This window comes from Calypte anna, chromosome 1, assembly GCF_003957555.1.
Source record: "Calypte anna isolate BGI_N300 chromosome 1, bCalAnn1_v1.p, whole genome shotgun sequence".
Classification (NCBI taxonomy): domain Eukaryota; kingdom Metazoa; phylum Chordata; class Aves; order Apodiformes; family Trochilidae; genus Calypte; species Calypte anna.
In genome coordinates this window covers 105642468-105660416 of record NC_044244.1, presented here as the reverse complement: position 1 = coordinate 105660416, position 17949 = coordinate 105642468, and the positions used below count along the sequence as shown (strand labels likewise).

Genomic DNA, 17949 nt, shown 5'->3' with positions numbered 1-17949 from the left:
TTATTGCACTTGTGTGTGTGTGAGCAGGACTGGAGTAAAATGTAGTGCAGTGAACAAGGTGTCATGACAGACAAAAAAATAATGATGCACAGTAGCATAAGTGAAAGCATTCCAGTGGTATTTAGGAGTATTTATGAAAGTGTATACTATTAACATGTTTTATAAACATGGCAGGGGGAGGGAATGTCTTAGTGTCTGAACTTGGGTGCAGACTGGTGGCTATATGATTTCATTCTGGTGTGACAAGTGAGTGGCCATATTTTTCCACCTTTGTCTCATCACTAGGAACTAAATGGTTTGGTGCCTTCTGCATAGATTCTTGTGTATAGAATGACTGTTTTCAGTGAAGTTATTCAAGTGCACCAGAGGGGATAAGTTTTGCCCCAAAATATACATGCTAATCAATAATAATAATAAAAAATGTGTTAATGCACTATGTGAAGTTGAACCTTATAATGCTATAAAGTCTGCTTAGCCAAAAAAGGAGGGAGAGAGAGAGAGTAATGCAAATTTTCTCCCTTGGGCAAGTAAATATCCTCCTGAATATATACAGGAAGTAATTTGGGAGTTAATTTGTATTAAAAAACAATCAGGTATCTTTTTGCCGTATTTTTATGTAGCATCTGACTTATGGGAAAATACTATTCAACATGTTTGTCTCTGCTTGCCGCATGTCAACACTGCCATTACTCAAACAGCAGATGAATGGCTTTGAAGAAGTTTGTATAGTGTTTGTTTAGTGTCTCAAACAAAAAAAAATATTTCTATCTGTGGCATTTTCTTAACTGTCTGTCATACAGTTTTATAGTAGTCCATTAAATGTATTTGCTATAGAAAAGTTACTTGCTCACAGCATCAACTCCTACGAGTTGATGGTACTTCAGCTCATTTACTTTGTACTGACAAAATGCTTCTTAAAAAATGCTTTATAAAGAAAAGAGAATGGGAAAGCTGCACAAGTCGCCAAAACTTGTCGTAACATGACTTAAAATGTGATCTCAGATTTAATAAAGGTTAGTGGAAACAGGAGCTTTTTTCCTGGAAGAATTAGTAAAAACTGATTTTTTTGGTAGGAAGATTTATCTATCAGATGGAGGTTTGGCTTGTGCCTATATAAAAGTGCCATGCAAACAAACCTAATCAAAGGAAGAAGTTCTTTTGAAATAATTAAAAACCCTTTTATTATCATCAGACACTTCAGCAAAAGTTCAGTTTCTGCTAGAAAACAAAAAATGGTAAGAGAACACAGGTGCTCTTAAAATGAACCATGACAAATTTGAAATACCCATCCAAAACAATGAGTCTGGTACTTTGCAAACAGAACTAATATTTTAGAATCACAGAGTCACAGGATGGTTTAGGTTGAAAGGGTCTTTAAAGTTCCATCCTGCACTGCCATGGGCAAGGACATCTCCCAGCAGACCAGGTTGCTCAGAGCCCTCATCCAGCCTGGCCTTGAGCACTGCCAGGGAGGGGGCAGCGACAGCTCCTCTGGGCAACCTGTGCCAGGGTCTGACCACCCTCACAGAGAAGAATTTCTTTCCAATGCCTAATCTAAATCTACCCTCTTTTGATCTGAAACCATTCTTCCTCCTGTCACTATATGCCCTTAGCAAAAGTTCCTCCCCAGTTTTCCTGTAGTCCCATCAGGTACTGGAAGGATGCTGTAAGGTCTCCCTGGAGCCTTGTCTCAAGGTTGAAGAACCCCAGCTCTCTCAGCCTGTCTTCACAGGAGACATGCTCAGCCCTCTGGAGCTCCTTAAGCGTGTTGATAAACATTGTGTAACACTAGTTGAGTAATAGTTTTTAATTTTCTAAAATTGTACAGCAGTGAATGGAGCAAGCAGTTAAAGGCAAAACAAATATGCAGTTGGGATAATTGAATTAGAACTTTTTCAGTTAAATAGAGTATCATAGATAGACAGCTGTTTTGATGAGGTATATGCAAGTACTGAAGAGTAAGGTGAATGTTTTGGAGTAACGTAGTGCTTTTTCAATTCCTATGAAACTCGCAGGCTCACCACCCCCTCCAGCAAAAGTTGCTTCAGAACCTGTTCAAGTTACTGCTAACTCAGTACCCACTGTGCCACAGTTGCCCAGTTCTGATGCCTTTGCAGCTGTAGCCCAGTTGTTCCAGACAACGCAAGGACAACAGGTAACCATTTTATATTTGGTTCCCTTCTGACTTCAGTTTTCATGTTACATGAGGGGAAGCAATGGAGGAAGTGTAGTAGCTTTGATTTGAAGCCAAACAAAAAGCATCTGTGGAGTCTTCAGTGGAAAACATGTAAAAGCAATCATCAGTATTTGATCTGTGATGCTTCTACTCAGTAATGGTGGTTTTTGAGAAATTTGGCTATATATTCCTAAAGGATTAGTTCTGAATTGATGCAGTTACAAAATTTCAAGAAGAGACAGAATATATCAAGATGTTGACTTTTATTGTTCAGTCCACTTAAACGTTTGCAAGTGTTGAAAGGCCTGAATACTGAAATTTTGGGATCTGCTGAATTTTGCCACTTGAAGTATTGAGAGAGTGACTTTGGCCTTGCCGAAAGTTCTCCATAGTTGATTTGGGTCGTTGGTCATGTTTATCCTATGCTGTAGTCTGGTTTGATGTGACATTTGTATCTTATAACTCTTTAAATAATATGTGTTTATATACGAATATCTACTTAATACCATACATGTTCTTGTAGCTTCAGCAGATTCTTCAGACTTTTCAACAGCCTCAAAAACCCCAGTCACCAGTCATAGATAACACTGTGATGGCTCAGGTTCAAGCTATTACTGCTCAGTTGAAAACTACAGCAGCACAACCAACAGAACAAAAAGCTGCTTTCCCAGCCCCTGAGCAAAAAACATCATTTGACAAAGTAAGTCTTCATTTGTTCTTTATGTTCCTCAGTTCAGCAGAAGACTGGTTGATGGCTGCCTCAATGCCTATCCTTTGTTAGAGGAAAAGTGGTACAAATTTTGTTTCTTTCCATTTGAAGATTGCATTACTGGTTTTATAGCTGTTGCTGAATAAAACTGGGTTTGGGTAATTTCTGATTCTGTTTGTCAGGTTTTTTTGTTGTTGGTTGGTTGTTTTTTCCTGATTCTAATCCTGTCTTTAATTGCAGAGCTGTTAGATATGTAGTAAGGCTTCAATAATGGGGATATTTGGCTCCCAGTTGTGTAAGATACTGAAAAAATAGTTGGCTCAATGTAATTTCTTTCAGAAGCTGCTAGATCGGTTTGATTATGATGATGAACCAGAAGCAGTGGAAGATTCAAAGAAAGAAGATTCAGCTCCCTCTCCTTCAGTTTCTCAGCCAGCTTTGTAAGTTTTATATCATAATAAAATTAACAAATCTGTGTTCTAGTTCAGAAAGCTAAATAAAGTTTTAAGTTACTTCAGTGCTTAACTGTTACAGTCCAAAGTTAAAACATTGCAAACAATATCTGGTGATTTGGGTTCAAGTTCGGTTTGTTTGTTGGGTTTTGGTTGGGTTTTTTTTGTTTGCTTGTTTGTTTTTTGGTTGTTTTTTTTTTCTTGTCTTTGGTGAGCTGGGTTGTATTTGGCATGTTGATTGAGGAATGTGTTCTGTGGAGAAAAACTCAGTTTTGGTTTCAGGGTGAGTTCCATGGTTTTGTTGCACAGCTGAGTGTGTTAGGGTGTTGTTAGTCATCAGCTGGTTTGCTTTGTGCTGTTTCCAACATTCTGGTAGTTTTGACTATTAAAAAAATTAAAATTGGCTTTGCAGCTTTGTTCTCAAACATTAAATGCCCACACAAACTAACTCAGACCCCTGTTGCCCTTTTGATATGCATTATGATCAAGTCTTAAATTACATGATCACATACTAGTTTTTTCCACAGGACCTCTCTCTCATTCAGTGCACAGGCTGGATGGTGCTCAATACCTGGGTTAGTCACTATTTTTTTTTCCCTGCTTCAGTATGTGGCCCCATGTCTTATTTTCTGTATATGCCTTCCAAACCCTTCTCTCAAAACCAGAATCACTAACTTTGTCATAAGCTTTCTTGGTGTGTTTATGACCTTGAATACAATAATCCACCAGTATTAGTTAATTAAAATACCTTTTAAGTAAATTGGTAGTATATGTTCGTATAATACAGGTGGAAATCTGGAGTACAGAAGGATGAGGTGCATCAAGTACAATCACTGCTTGTATATGCCCACTAGACATCATTAGAGTAGACTTTTTTATCCTGTTTAGTTCTGTTTGTAATGCTTCAAAGCTTCCATCCTTATTACCTTCTAGTTTCATTAGATGTCTCTGAAGACTTGGATCCCAGTAGTCTCATTTTGGGCACACAAAATTACCAATACTTTGTAAGAAAAACTTATCTGTCCAGAATTATCCAAGAATTGTATGGCACTTGTGTCTTAAAATACAACCAAATTCCATTTCACATCACCATGAAATTTTTTTATCTTCCTGTTTAGTTTCTTACACAAACTCCCTCCACAAACTGTAAACAGATCCCATTAACTGCACAGGCCTCATCAGTTCCCTGAGCACTGTCCATTCTGTGTGATGAATCAGGAAGTGAATGACGTTACTCCTTGTGTGATATACATATCCCTTTCTCTTCTGCTCTAAATTCCTCCCAAACTGAAATGTTGGGTTTTTTTTTTTCAGCAAAAAGTATGGCCAGTTTATTTTCCTTGAAGAAAAGGCTTATTTCTTTTGTCCAAAAGAGGAACTGGAAAGGAAAAAAGTTAGTCTAAGGCAGACAGCCTTAAAGAAAAATTGTCCTAAACTGAGATCTTTAGCAAGATCTTACAAGTACAGGGGGAATAGTGGCTTAAACTTTTATGTAGCATTTATTTAAATTTTAAAGGATTATGCTCACAATGGAGAAAAGAAAAGGAAACCATTCTTTTGCCTTTTTTGTTTCCACTTTTTTAGGGAGAAATGAGATCATAATAAAAATAATTTTTTGTCTAAATTTTTAGAAGCAAAAAAGTGTAAATGTATATTGATTTATTTAAAATTAAGACACCTAATCTGTGTATCTACTGACATGTCTCTCCAAACTATTACTGGTTTTAGTGCATTTCCAGGAGAAGGTATACAGCAGCAAGTGTTTCCTCAACTCCCAAATATGGATCCTTTCCAACAGCGAATGATGGGAATGCCACAGGATCCAATGCGTCACCAGGTAACTTCAGCGCTTTCCCTTGTTCCTCTATTGTGTTACAGTTTAAGGGTTTTTTGTTTTCTTTGTAAGAGAAGTAAAGATGTGGTGTTCCTAATAGTGGAGAGTGACTATTGCTTAGTCCTCTAAATTTCTCAAGAAACATATTTTTGTTCTCTGTCCTAGTAAATCTTTGAAGAACAAGATTTTTATTTTATGCAATTGAATGCTTGGCCTACTTCATCTTTCTTGGGCTTCTGGTCTTTTATTGTGACTTTGGAGCAAAGATAGAATTTTACTTTAGTGAATTGGGAAAGATAAAGTAATTTACTAATTTTTTTCCTAAATGGAAGTTTTTGTATTTTTTCTGCTCCCAAGGTTCCTCTTCCTCCTAATGGGCAAATGTCAAGTTTTGGTCTCCTGCCTACCCCACAGTTCCCACCCATGGCTCAGCCAGTGATTCCACCAACAGCACCTGTGCAGCAAACTTTTCAGTCGCCTTTTCCAGTACAAAGTGAATCACACATGCAAAAACCACATCAGCAGGTGAGGACTCCTTGCAATAAACCTAATGTAAGTGGTCTGATACCTGTCCTTCTTGGATGTGTATCATTTCAAGACAGGAAGTTTTCATGATGGGTTGTTAGTTTTGAAGTCTGTGGGATCAAGAGCATTCTGAGAGATTGCTTGTTTGGATGTTCCCTTTCAGGGTCTCATCATGAAGACTATTGAAATTTTAGGCAGGAACATAGTATCATCTGGAGTGGGAAGCTGTAGTTTTTGGGGTAGGAAGGAAGAGCTGTGTTGAACTTAGAGGGGCTTTTTTAAGCAGGTTCTTGTGTTTTATGTGTTACGTTGACTACGTACTTCTTCCTTTTTCAAATTGATTGTACTGTAATGTACTTATATATATGTGTGACTTATAGTAGTTTCCTGTAATGTCTTGGTGAAAGGCTTACTAGAAGATCTTATTTTGCCTGTGATTTTGATCACGGATATAAGTCCACTGACTGACTTTAAGGAATATAGTCACGTTCTGTGGAGATACGTGCATTACAGAATTTGACTGAACTGTGGAAAAACAATAACATGCAAATTGAAAATGAGAATTTAGTGTAAATTATTTTTGCTATGATTTTGCTGTGGTTGTGTTAATTTAGTACTGGACTGTCTCCGTATTAGTAACTACAAAGTAGTGTTGAAGCTTCTGAGGAGAGTCACATTACATTTTAATTTCATATATGAGAACATTCAGTATCATTTTAGTGTTGTTAAATAATCTAGTCTAGGCATAAAATGAAATCAAATGCTTGTGCGACTCACCTATAACACTGATAAATTTAACATTTTAGGATATGGAAGTGGAACAGCCGCCTGTTCAAGAGGGAAAACGACATGTTTCTGACAACAGAAAGTCGAGATCTAGGTCTGCATCAAGGTAAACTAGTGGAAGTTCAGACAGTGAGGATATATGTTAAATCAAGTAACGGATTTTAACACAAGGAATTTGTGTGGTATGTCTGAAGACTTGAATTGTACTAATGTACAACTAATATACTGAGGAGAGTTACGCTGATTATCTCGAGTTCAGAGAATCTCGTTTTGTGCTGCCAGTTCTACAATGGGGATGGTAGCTTCTAACTGAGATGACAGTAAATAGCTGAGAGGTGAGCAGATTCCATGAAATATTGTGGGAGATCTTTTTCAGTGCCTTAGGACATACTGTTATCACCCGTATTTTGAATTGGCTTCTTGGGTGTCCTGGTCAGCCTAATGCCTTTGAGGTGGTTTCTTGCAACCCATCGCTGCTGTACAGGTTGCATTCTGTGACCAAATGCCAAAGATAGATTAATCTGAAGAATCCATTTCCGTTTCATTTAAGGATTAATTGCAGGAAAGTACTGTCTGTGAATTTTTCTCCGTATGGAAAACACTAGTGAAATTTATTGGTAAAATCAAAATTGTCATGGGCTTTAGTTGAATTCCCCTTCTGTAAGAGATTAAAAAAAAAACCGCTTTCAATGTCTTACCTCTAAGGGGAGTTGTATTAAAATGCAGCTAAATGTTGTATGTGCTTCAGTGCTGTAGCAATGAGAAGCAGATTAGTTTAGTGACTTACAGGACTTGGGAACCTCTGCAAGTCATCTACCTTCTGAAGAAAATTGACTACCTGTACAGTTCTGTCTTATTTGGAAGAGAGTAACTTCAATGCTCAACAATACTGGGAAAATTTTAGGGAAGCACAATATGATAGTTTAATTTTGTCTGTGCTCTAAAGAAATTTTCTTATGAATCAATTTGTGATCCAGTGTGCTATGGACTCACTGTCAGAGGCAATATTTCAAATGCTAACCTAACAGATCTGGCTCCAGTATTAAAGTAGAGCTATCTTCTTACCAGGAATCTTCTCTTTTGCCAAGTTTTGTATAATTTCTTTGAAGGTTTACTCCCAGACGTTGAGTGGTTTAGAACTTCAGCATGATGTAAAACATAGTTTCACTGGCAGAATATTTTTTTAATCTCTTTTTTTAGCCATTCTTGTGTAAAAGCAATAAATATTTTCCTGAGTTAAGTAGATACCATTTTTTTCCGCATTAATGTTTTGATGATCAACTTCAATACAAAATTATTAGAAGATAAGAAATTGAAGAATAATCAGCTATCCTGTGTCATTAATAAGCTACTGCAGTAGTTCTAGGTCTAATGTCAGGTGAAGAAACTTTGATTTATGTTATTCTTTTTTACTGAATGAGAAAGTGCCTGATTATTTAAATAGATATCTGAAGTAGTTACATAGCTGTCAATGCCTGGGTCAGAAGGATCAAGCATAAATGGTTGCTGGTTTAAACTAGGTCACCTAAAAGGAGACGTTCAAGATCTGGCTCCCGCTCCCGAAGGTCGCGTCATCGCCGCTCCCGATCTCGGTCCAGGGACAGACGCCGGCACTCTCCTAAGTCTCGGTCACAGGAGAGACGGGAACGGGAGAGGGAGAGAGAACGAAGGTCAAAAGGCCTTCCTCAGATCAAATCAGAAACTGTTAGTGGTAAGTTCTCTTTGTTGCTGATGCAACAAATTCTTGCAGTATCATTTTTTCAGATGCTCGACATCTTCCTGGTTTATATATGGATTATTTTTGTCTGTGCCCAATGTTTTCTTTAAAGAATTTTAGAGTTCTGAGCAAGTGGAAGTACTACAGTAAATACTATGCATATGTAAACTGTAATGCTAACAAGGCAAATGAGGATTTTAGAAAAACTGTAAGAAATAAACTTCTGTTATCAGAGGGTTTTTTTTAAAACTTAATCTTGACCAGACCACTTACCTTCAGTATATGATATCTGCTCAGGTTATCCCAGAAGACAGCTGCTAATTTGATGTGTGTTATTTTATGTTTTTTCATTATTCCTTTGTTAATCCTTGGGTTTAATGCTATTTGATATGTGTTCAAAGACTCATCCAAACAAAATTAAAATGTACTGTGACTTGTTTTCTGAACTGCTTTAAAGCTGGTAAGAATTAAATTCATTGCATGTGCCTGCCTTTACTCATAGTAGACAATTTGGCATTTTTTAAATAGTTCTCTAATTTTAGTGTTTTCTTAATATTTCCAAGTTGGAAATATTTGGGCTGCAAAATGAAGGAGGGGAAAAAAAAAGCTGAAACAGAATATTTTTCTTTTCCTTCATTTGAGATACATCAGGTAAAGCACATTGTACAACAATAAGTTAAGCACTTTATTATGATTTTTCTAATGGTTCAATGTTATCTCTGTCTGAAACTTGGAGGGGAGCTTTGACCTGGAAAACACCCAAGCTAACATTCAGGTTTCTGAAATAATCCTGGCTTTGCCTATGCTTGTAGACAAAATGTAGTATTGTCTTCTGAATATTTCTGGAGAGTGTGAACACTTTGCTGGAGTCATTAAATAAAAGCAGAACATTTTTTTTAATATAAAAGGGACAAAAACTCAGAGTTTTAACCAGCCAAAACCTTGTGAATAACATACAATTAGTCTAAAAAGACTACTGAGACTTAGTAGCTGTTCATTAAAAGCTTTGTGACAGTGGGTAATATATGCTTTTGCTAGCATCTCTCCTTGTCACATAATGCTTTCCTGGGGTTTGTGGTTTTTCATCACTTAGTGGGGAAATACAGGTGGCTGTGATAGTCTTCGGCAAGTGTGATTCTTTGAACTCATCTGCTGCTTAATTTCCTTGGATAGAATGAAGTGAGATAAGCGTGTTGCTTACTCTTTTCCTGAAAGAAAAATCTTGTGTCAAAAATTCTTTCTTTAAACTGTAGAAAGAAATGGCATTGAATAGGTCACTAAAGAGGTTAAAAGTTTGGATGGTCATTGTAGTTTGATTATCACTACATTTTGGAGGAAAATCATGCTAGTAGAGGGTGTATCATCATAAATAATCTAATTGCCATCTTGCCAGTAAGCAACATCCACAGTTTGAGATGGTGGCCTGTGGCTTGGATTTCATATTAAGCAGAGTGAATTACCTTGTTGTGAAATACCCACTGTATGTGTTGGGATATGCCATGTGGTATTAGCAGCAAAACATGGTTTTCCTTTCTGTGATGATTTGTAGAGCTTACAAGAGCTCAGGATCATCAGAATCTGCAGGTCACTTCAATATTAGTTACCGGGTGAGCTTCGTATTGAGTTGTACTGTGACAGTGATTCTGGTGTAATTGCTGATGTTAGCTGGTTAATGCAGCTAGAGGTAAACAAGAAAAAGGTTTCTGTCAAACACTCCCAAAGATTACTTTGTATTTTAATATTAGCTAGCTTTTAAATGTGAATAGCTGACTATTTTAAATCCCTGTTTTGATATTTTGTCTTGTGACTTGTATTTCCAAATGCTCTTACAATCTGTGTTAATTCTTTGATTGTAGTTTGTAGTACTACGCTTTGGGTAGGACAACTGGACAAAAGGACTACTCAACAGGATGTTGGAAGTCTTTTGGAGGAGTTTGGCCCAATTGAATCAATAAATGTAAGTATGAATGGTGCAGTGTGCTACTTTGATATGCCTTGGTTACAAAAAGCTTTTCAGACTGTTTTAAGACAGCTTTGCTGTTGATGCATTCAAAAGAAGCAAGATCTCTCATTATATGGTTGTGTTTTGTAACATGAAGAATCTATTGATTTAGCAACCTTTTAGAAAAAAAAGAAGGCAGTTGCTTTAGTCTCTTGCAACTTAGTAAATGCTCTTAGGATTAAGAGAGAAAGTTACCCGTTTTCATAAAAATTGTGTTTTTTCTGGAGAGAATTGAATGTGAGGGCTATTGAGTAGATGAGTACCAAATACATACTTTGTTAGCAAGTTCCTTGTCTGCTCAGTTTTGTTTGATTAGAGATGTGGACTCTGAGGTGGTGTTTTTGTTTCTTTTTCTTGTTTCTCTTCTGTCATTTCAGTCAAAAACATGGACAACTATTGTCATGCTTTGTTGTATTTAAGAATATTTTTTATATATAAATGATAGCTGTTTTGGTAGATAAAAAATTTAAGCAAAGAAAAAGTGGCTCTTTTCTTGCTATTCCTAAATTTTGTAAATGAATGTAGAAATTTTTTTGCAAATATATTATAAATAATAAAAATTAATACAAAAGTGCAGATAAAACTGAATGTGAAAGTACAGCTGGCAGCTTGTGGAACATGAAATGAAGTGAGATACTGAGTGTTGTCTTTCTTCTAACAGAATACCCAATTACATGATCATAGCATTTATATTACAGTAATATTTAAGTTTCAAAGGTTTAAAAATACAAGTCATCCATATACTCACACAGAACAGAGTTTAAAATTTTTCCCGTATGTTGTTTTTAATTTACTAGAAATTTTTATTTCCAGAAGATAGTGTGTATCATAGCCTCTTGAGCTTACATTCTTTCATACTTCCAAAGTCCTTTTTAAACACCTTCTGATGGTCCATCTTACTGTAATTGAATGGTTGTATGTTGTTCAATACTTTGTTAATGTTCTAGCAAAACCATTTTTTCCCTTGAAATACAAACAGATGATACCACCTAGAGGATGTGCCTATATTGTAATGGTTCACAGACAAGATGCTTACCGTGCCCTACAAAAACTGAGCCGAGGAAACTTCAAAGTCAATCAGAAATCTATAAAGGTACTTGCTGGGAAATGCTGAGCTGTTCTAAAGTTACTGTAATAATCCTTTTTCTTCTCTTTTAGACTTTTGGTTATTTTCGACTTCTGTATATTTTTGTTGTGGTATTATGTAATATTATGTGAGAGTACCACTTTTATATAGATACGTTTTCTTCCTGTTCTGTGATGTGACTCATGGAACTCATACCAGTTTCCTTGAAGGATTGCTGATAATTGCCTATTTAACCAACAAAAATGCTGTCCTTTTAGTCATTACAGTGGACTCTGTTTTTCTTGTTACTAGTTATTTGTCTTATAACTGAGTTTAATTACATATAATGATTGATCCTACAAAGAGTACTAAAAAATAAGGAAGAATGCTTTGATTTGTGACGTTCTTCCTTTTGTAGAACACCATGTTTAGAGTGTGACACTTTCAAGGGCAATAGAATTAGTCTTAGTGAGTAATATTTGAAGAAACTGCCTTTATTTGTCTTTACAAATTGCCTGCAGGTGTCAAACCAAGAAATAAGAACTAAGTTTGCTTTAAAAACTTCTTACTTTAGAGTTTTGTAACCTGTTTGTCCCGCTCCTTCAATTAGAATATTATTTTTGCTTTTTTAGCCTCAAATGGAAATGCTGTTTAGAGAGAACTAAATATTAAATCCATTAAAATGGAAACATTTTAGTGACCATGTGTATTTTTCCCCTAGATTGCATGGGCTTTGAATAAAGGAATAAAGCCAGATTACAAACAGTATTGGGATGTAGAATTAGGTGTTACGTACATACCATGGGACAAAGTGAAACCTGAAGATCTTGAAAGTTTCTGTGAAGGAGGAATGTTGGATAATGAAACTCTTTGTCCAGGTAAAGAATTATTGCTACATTTTAGAATTCTTTTTTAAAAGTGCCCTTTGTGCTAATGCAGTGCAGTTGGTGTCGCTGATTTTCCTGACTATGAAGTGCATATAAAATCCTCAAAATATGCAGAAACTGCAGCATGTGTAAACTATAGATTGGGGAAAGATGGGAAGCAGTTAATGACAATCCCTCATCAGGAGGTGTGCTACTGTGTTACAAGAGGCTGGGCTAAAAATGCATGTGACTACCAGATGACCTTTCAACCGTGCTTAGTGTTTAACCTTGATGATAATGCTTGATGCAAGTGTGTTGTGCTTGTTAGCTCCAGAGCCAGGCTGGGTGTCATCATCCTATGCCACCTCCTCTCCCCCACTTCCCACTTTGTACTAGGCACCCTTAGCAAAGGAGCCTGCCTGTGGAGTAATGGTGTAGCAAATGAGCTGATGGCAACTGGGTAATTTCTAAAAAATGTGCCTATAGTTTTCACACTTGTGATGTTTTCAGTTCCTTTAGCAAGTCTTGTATTTATAGTGGCCTAAAGAGAATTCTTGTTGTTTTGTATGTAAGCAGTGAACATAGCAGGCTTCTGTGGTTGCACTAAGAAAATGACACTTCTTACAGTCAGGAGCTTCAAGTCAATTACAAGCTTCAAATCAATATAGAGCTGCTAGTGTGCTGATTCTTGTGATTTTAAAAGTAATGCTAAATAATTACAATGAATATAATGATCCTGCTTGAAGACCTTTGAATTGGTACTCTTGACTACTGTGTTGGTTCTAACCATTGTAAAGTGTGCTGTCTAATTACTGAAAAATTACCTCAGGCTTTTGTCACTCCGTCCAGTTTGCCCATGCTAGGTGCAGGTTAATCTAAATAGTAGCATTTTTCATGATAAATGCAGGAAAATAAGTTGAATGTATACTTAAAATTAAAGTCTAATGAATGATAAACATAACCTCAATTTGCTCCAGTTTTCTCAGTGCTTTTCTCTTATCCATAATGTCTGTTAACATCCTGTTTTTCTATTATGTTGTCTTTTCCCACGAAGTTCTGACACTGAGGAGAGCTATGTGTCTTAAGTAAAATTAGTTTAAAAGCTGTATTTGATGTTTCACTTGTTTTGCTGCAATTCTTTATTCTTGTATTCTTGAAAATGTTGATTATTCAGAAATGACTTCTCAAATTAGTAAAAAAGCTACTGCCTTCTTTCTGTAGAGCAATGAAATGAATCTGTTGAAAGCTTGTCCGTAGGCAGCCTTACTGTTTTTGTTACTAATAATGTGTTTCAGAGTCCCGGGCATGTAGAAATGCTGTCAGGGCAATGAATTGTTAAATGACCAGTGAAATTAATAAATTTACTTGCTATGCTTCAGTGACTTGCTGTGCTGTATTTGGAGTAATTTGGAATTTTTGTTGTCAGAAATACGCTTAACTGCTTCTTAGCTCAGTGCTTCTAATTATCTGAATGTTTTCAATTATGTATTTTGTATCACAAAACATGGTAGTTTTACTTGATTAGTTACTTGACTGTGTGCTTCTGCTGAGCTGATCCACGTATGTTTGGATTTGTTGGTTTTTTGTACAGAGTGGAAGGGAATTCCCAAGAAATCTGAAAATGAAGTAGCTCAAAATGGAGGTGCAGAAGCTACACATAATGAGCCAGTTTCACCTATACCTAAAGCTTTACCTGTTCCAATTCCCGTTCCCATGCCCACCCCAATAACAGTACCTCCTCCACAGGTGAGAGTTGCTTCCCATTGTTTTGGTTATCTAAACAAAAACTTATTTTAAATAATTATCTAGTATGGTAATTATTAAGTTAAAGAGAGGGAAGAAATACAGTGAATGGTAACTAGCTGATTTTGTGTGTGTGATTGTCATGTTGTCCCTGGTTTAAAATGCTCGTGTTAGCAGATTGGCTATGCTGTCCATTTATGAAAATAGCTTTCCTGTGTCATAAATCCATTATCTGGGAGTGTTCATGTGAAAGACCAATACAGTCTCTTAGAAGAACTTTCTAAGTCACAGTGGCAATGGAAGACTTGAAAAAACCTGAATCCATTAGGCTGTTTGTCCAGCAGGAGCAGAGCATCTGGTCTGATTTCCCTGAAAAGTGATGTAGTTTGCATGTACTTGGGAACTGAGTCAGTGGGAATGATAAAATACTGTGAGACTGTACTTACAATCTGCTCTCACTGTCCTGGGTAAATTATCACTGGACATTTTTTTATCAATGGATTGAATTGCATCCTTCCAGTTTTATGATTGCATTTGTTTGTTTTCCTAATTAATTTTCTTCACTATTGGGTTAAGCTACAGACCTTCTAAAATATGCACATTGCTTTCATATTCCTTCATATTGTGCATACTGAATAAGCCTTTGGGAATTTATTATAAAAATTTTCATTTTCTTCCTTTATATTTATAATGGTACTTTTATCAAAGCTATCAAACAACACTGAAATTTTTCCATTTGTTTAAGTAGCATGTAATAAGAATTACTCTCTTCAGTGCTTTATAATCTGTATGTCTTTTAGATTTAGTTATTGACAGATGCATTACTACTTTCATAGTAATAGTTTATTTCTTGTCACTGTTAAAGCAGTAGTATTTCTTCTCCCAAATGGGAAAAGGTGTGAATTAAAGGTTTGTTAAATCTTGAGAAAATGTGATTTATGAACTACAGTATGGCAGACACTCAGAAAAGATCAACAACTCAAATTCTTTGAAGATGTATATAATTTAGCCAAATATGTGATTTCAGTACATTTTGTGCTGTTCTGACACAGAAGTCCCGAATTGCTGTATTATTAGTACATGAACAATGAAGCCAGTTTTCTAATTTCAGGGAGCTTTACTAGCCATTAACTGTGTTAAATAGTAGTACTTTAATTCCATGCTGAAAAAGAAAGTGTAAAGAAAAAACAACAACTTCAGAATATTGGGTGTGCTGGTTTCTTGTCTCAGCCTCATCAACTTAATTTTTTCACTGTGGCCAAAGAAACTTGTGTCTTCACAAATTCATGCCATCATGAGAGTCTTTGTTTTCATGATGAACTTTTTAATGCTGTCTCATACTTGACAGCATTGTTTTCTCTGGACATAAAATTACAATAGTTTAATAATTTGTAAATAGTTCTTAATATTTATAAAGTAAATTTGTTGTGGCTTCCCCATCCCTGAAAATGTTCAAGGCCAGGTTGGATGGGGCCTTGAGCACCTTGATCTGGTGGGAGGTGTCCCTGCCTGTGCAGTGGGGTTGAAACTAGATGATCCTAAAGGTCCCTTCCAGCCCTTGGTGATTCTATGATGCTATGAAATTCAGCTGTAATGATGTTAGTGGTAAAGTAACATGTTTTGTAGTATGCAAATGTGACCTTATAGCTAAAAGAAAAAGCTAATTATAATCCATTTCTTTTGTTTAATTAACTTGTAAAGCACCATTGCATTTTATATAGCTGATGTGTATTTGTCTTCTGATACAAGTAGAACTTCCTTCATTTGTATTTGGCTTCAGTGTTTGGAACTGTAAGAGGTGTGGAAGTTGTTCTAAGTGCTGGATAGCTCTGAATGAGCACAACCAGTACAGTGATACCAGGTTGCTCGGTGCATCCATCTGGGTGCTCCCTGTTAGGCCCTGCTGACCCTCTGGTTGGAGAAGCAGATTTGGTGGTAGGTCAGAACAGGCATCATGCATTGTCTTACTGTGATGAAGCATAGCTCTGCCTGACAGATAACCCCAAACAGTTTTGACTGCATGATTCTCAAAATCTGCTCGCTATTTACACTTCTTGACCTTCCTTTTGGTTGTGTTTTTATTTCTGCCCTTTCTCCACTTCAGTCTCCTTCCAACAAAACAAATTCCCCCCTAGTTATTTTTTTGCTGTTTTCCATTTTGCTGCATCCCTACTTGCTATTTCTGATCTAATTACCTAAGTACTGTCCTTGAATTATGTCCTGTCACAGCCTTGACAATCACATGCTTAAAGGTAGTATGGGAAAGAGCTGGCTTTCTGTGCTACCCCCTGCATGGGCTGGATGGAGCCCTGCTCTGCAGGTAACTAACTGCAGGATGACTTCCTGTTATTGCCAGTATCACCTTGATCTGTGAGTGCAACCTCCAGTAGCACTCATGGTGTCTTCTCAGCCCCAGGATTCCAGCTTGTTTGCAAGATAGGTGGAATGCTTCTGTTGGATTGTGCTGCTGGAGTGAGACCTTTTCTTGCCTATAGATTCAGATCTCTGAGCTGTTGCTGAATCCGGTCCCACTCCTGCATGTCTGAGTAATCCACTTCAGTGGTCTGCCCTAAGGGTAGGTCTGTGTTGATGTTGAAGTCATTGCAGATTCCAGGATCAGCCTAAGTCTATTTCTTGGTAGCTGAGTCAGATTCAGTTAACAGCACTTGAGATACCACTTATGTTGCATGTTCATTAACAAAGTTTTGGGTAATTGGTGTTCCATTCTTCTGGCAAAACTTCATGTTACCCTACCAAAACTGCCATTCTTTTACAATGGCTCAGACCCTGCCAGCATTATACATTGAAGTCCAGGGAATTTGCCGTGGCCACCCTTTCCATAAGTTTCCTAATCCAACCCAAAGTTCTTTTTCTTAATGGGTTTTCAGCCAGAAACCAGAGTCCAAGTGGAGTGTGTACCTCCCACATTTCCTGTTTTCTCAATCCCACATGCTGCTTCTCCCTGTAACTACATCTGAGAGTTAGGCATTGGTGCATTATTCATCCCATACACTTCCTATTGAAACTGGAAAACTCCTTCTTTGTAGTCTTTATGCTGGTAGCACACTCCAGGTGTGCTTAAATAGATATTTACCTGTCTTGGAGCACTGTAGGTAGACTGTGCTCCTTTAGTTCATAGGGGCAGTGACTCTACTTCAGATCTTAATCTGAAAGGTGTGCAGTTAAGAAATAGTTACACCTGGACACAGGCCAAACCCCAAGAACTGTTCACTGGGATGCACCTGGAAGTCCATGTTTCAATTATTGAGAGGTCAGTTACTACAGTTACCGTGGTGCTAGTAAAATACCTTTTTCCCAGTGTTTGTCTCGTCATTAGTAAAAATTAATAAAATGGTCTCCCTATTAGCATTACTGTTACTTTGTGTTACTCAGTTCATTAGCTATTATTCTGAAACTGTTCACTAGTCCTCTGTGTTTGGTATCTGTTAATGTTTATTAGCCATTGGTTTAATCTCTTTAACAGAGAAACTTTTATACTTCTGATTGTATTTTAAATTTGATGTTGAGACATTCGTGGACAGATTCTTACCATCTTCCTTTTTTCTTTCTGCTTTAAAGGAAAGGTTTTAATGTGTTACAGTAATGTGTTAGAGGGTTAACTTTGAAAAAAATACATACCATTACGCTTGGATATTTAGGTATGAATATCTTCTAATAGGTATCTAAATCATCTTTCTTCAGTGTTTCTTGTATTCTGGTTCCATCACAATATTTTACTATTAATTTTAGCTTCTCAAGCCATTGTGTACACATGCTTCATCCACAGTTTTCTCAGCTTTTAGCTACTTAAGAACTGACAGTACTTAGCAAGCTTCCCACCTTTTGAAAACTTTTTGTCTTCTTGATACATCTCCTTGATTCCTTCTGCTAAGGACACAATCTGTACACAACCACAGGCTTCTCAGCCTGTCATCAGCAGTCATGTTGTTATGCCCAGGAGTTATTTGTAAGTTGTTCTTTGAAGGAGTGCCCTGTAAAACTAGCAGAAAGACCTGCTGAGACTGTTAGGTTGCTGTGGTTTTGGAGCTCATTCTCTAAAGCTTTAATTGTGA

At 36.8% G+C, this 17949-nt stretch overlaps 1 protein-coding gene across 4 annotated transcripts in view; it reads left to right on the top strand.

The window, feature by feature from the left end:
* Positions 1-17949, top strand: part of SCAF4 (SR-related CTD associated factor 4) — a 44448-nt gene that overhangs the window by 15604 nt on the left and 10895 nt on the right. Inside the window, exons 6-17 of one of the 4 annotated variants that reach the window (XM_030452277.1) lie at positions 2016-2155; positions 2700-2876; positions 3225-3325; positions 3865-3912; positions 5066-5174; positions 5529-5696; positions 6503-6588; positions 8003-8193; positions 10056-10156; positions 11181-11294; positions 11989-12145; positions 13725-13879. In XM_030452277.1, coding sequence (XP_030308137.1) covers positions 2016-2155; positions 2700-2876; positions 3225-3325; positions 3865-3912; positions 5066-5174; positions 5529-5696; positions 6503-6588; positions 8003-8193; positions 10056-10156; positions 11181-11294; positions 11989-12145; positions 13725-13879 — 1547 coding nt within the window. The remainder of the gene's footprint in view (positions 1-2015; positions 2156-2699; positions 2877-3224; positions 3326-3864; positions 3913-5065; positions 5175-5528; positions 5697-6502; positions 6589-8002; positions 8194-10055; positions 10157-11180; positions 11295-11988; positions 12146-13724; positions 13880-17949) is intronic. The other 3 variants (XM_030452285.1, XM_030452292.1, XM_030452301.1) reach the window with 3 other exon arrangements.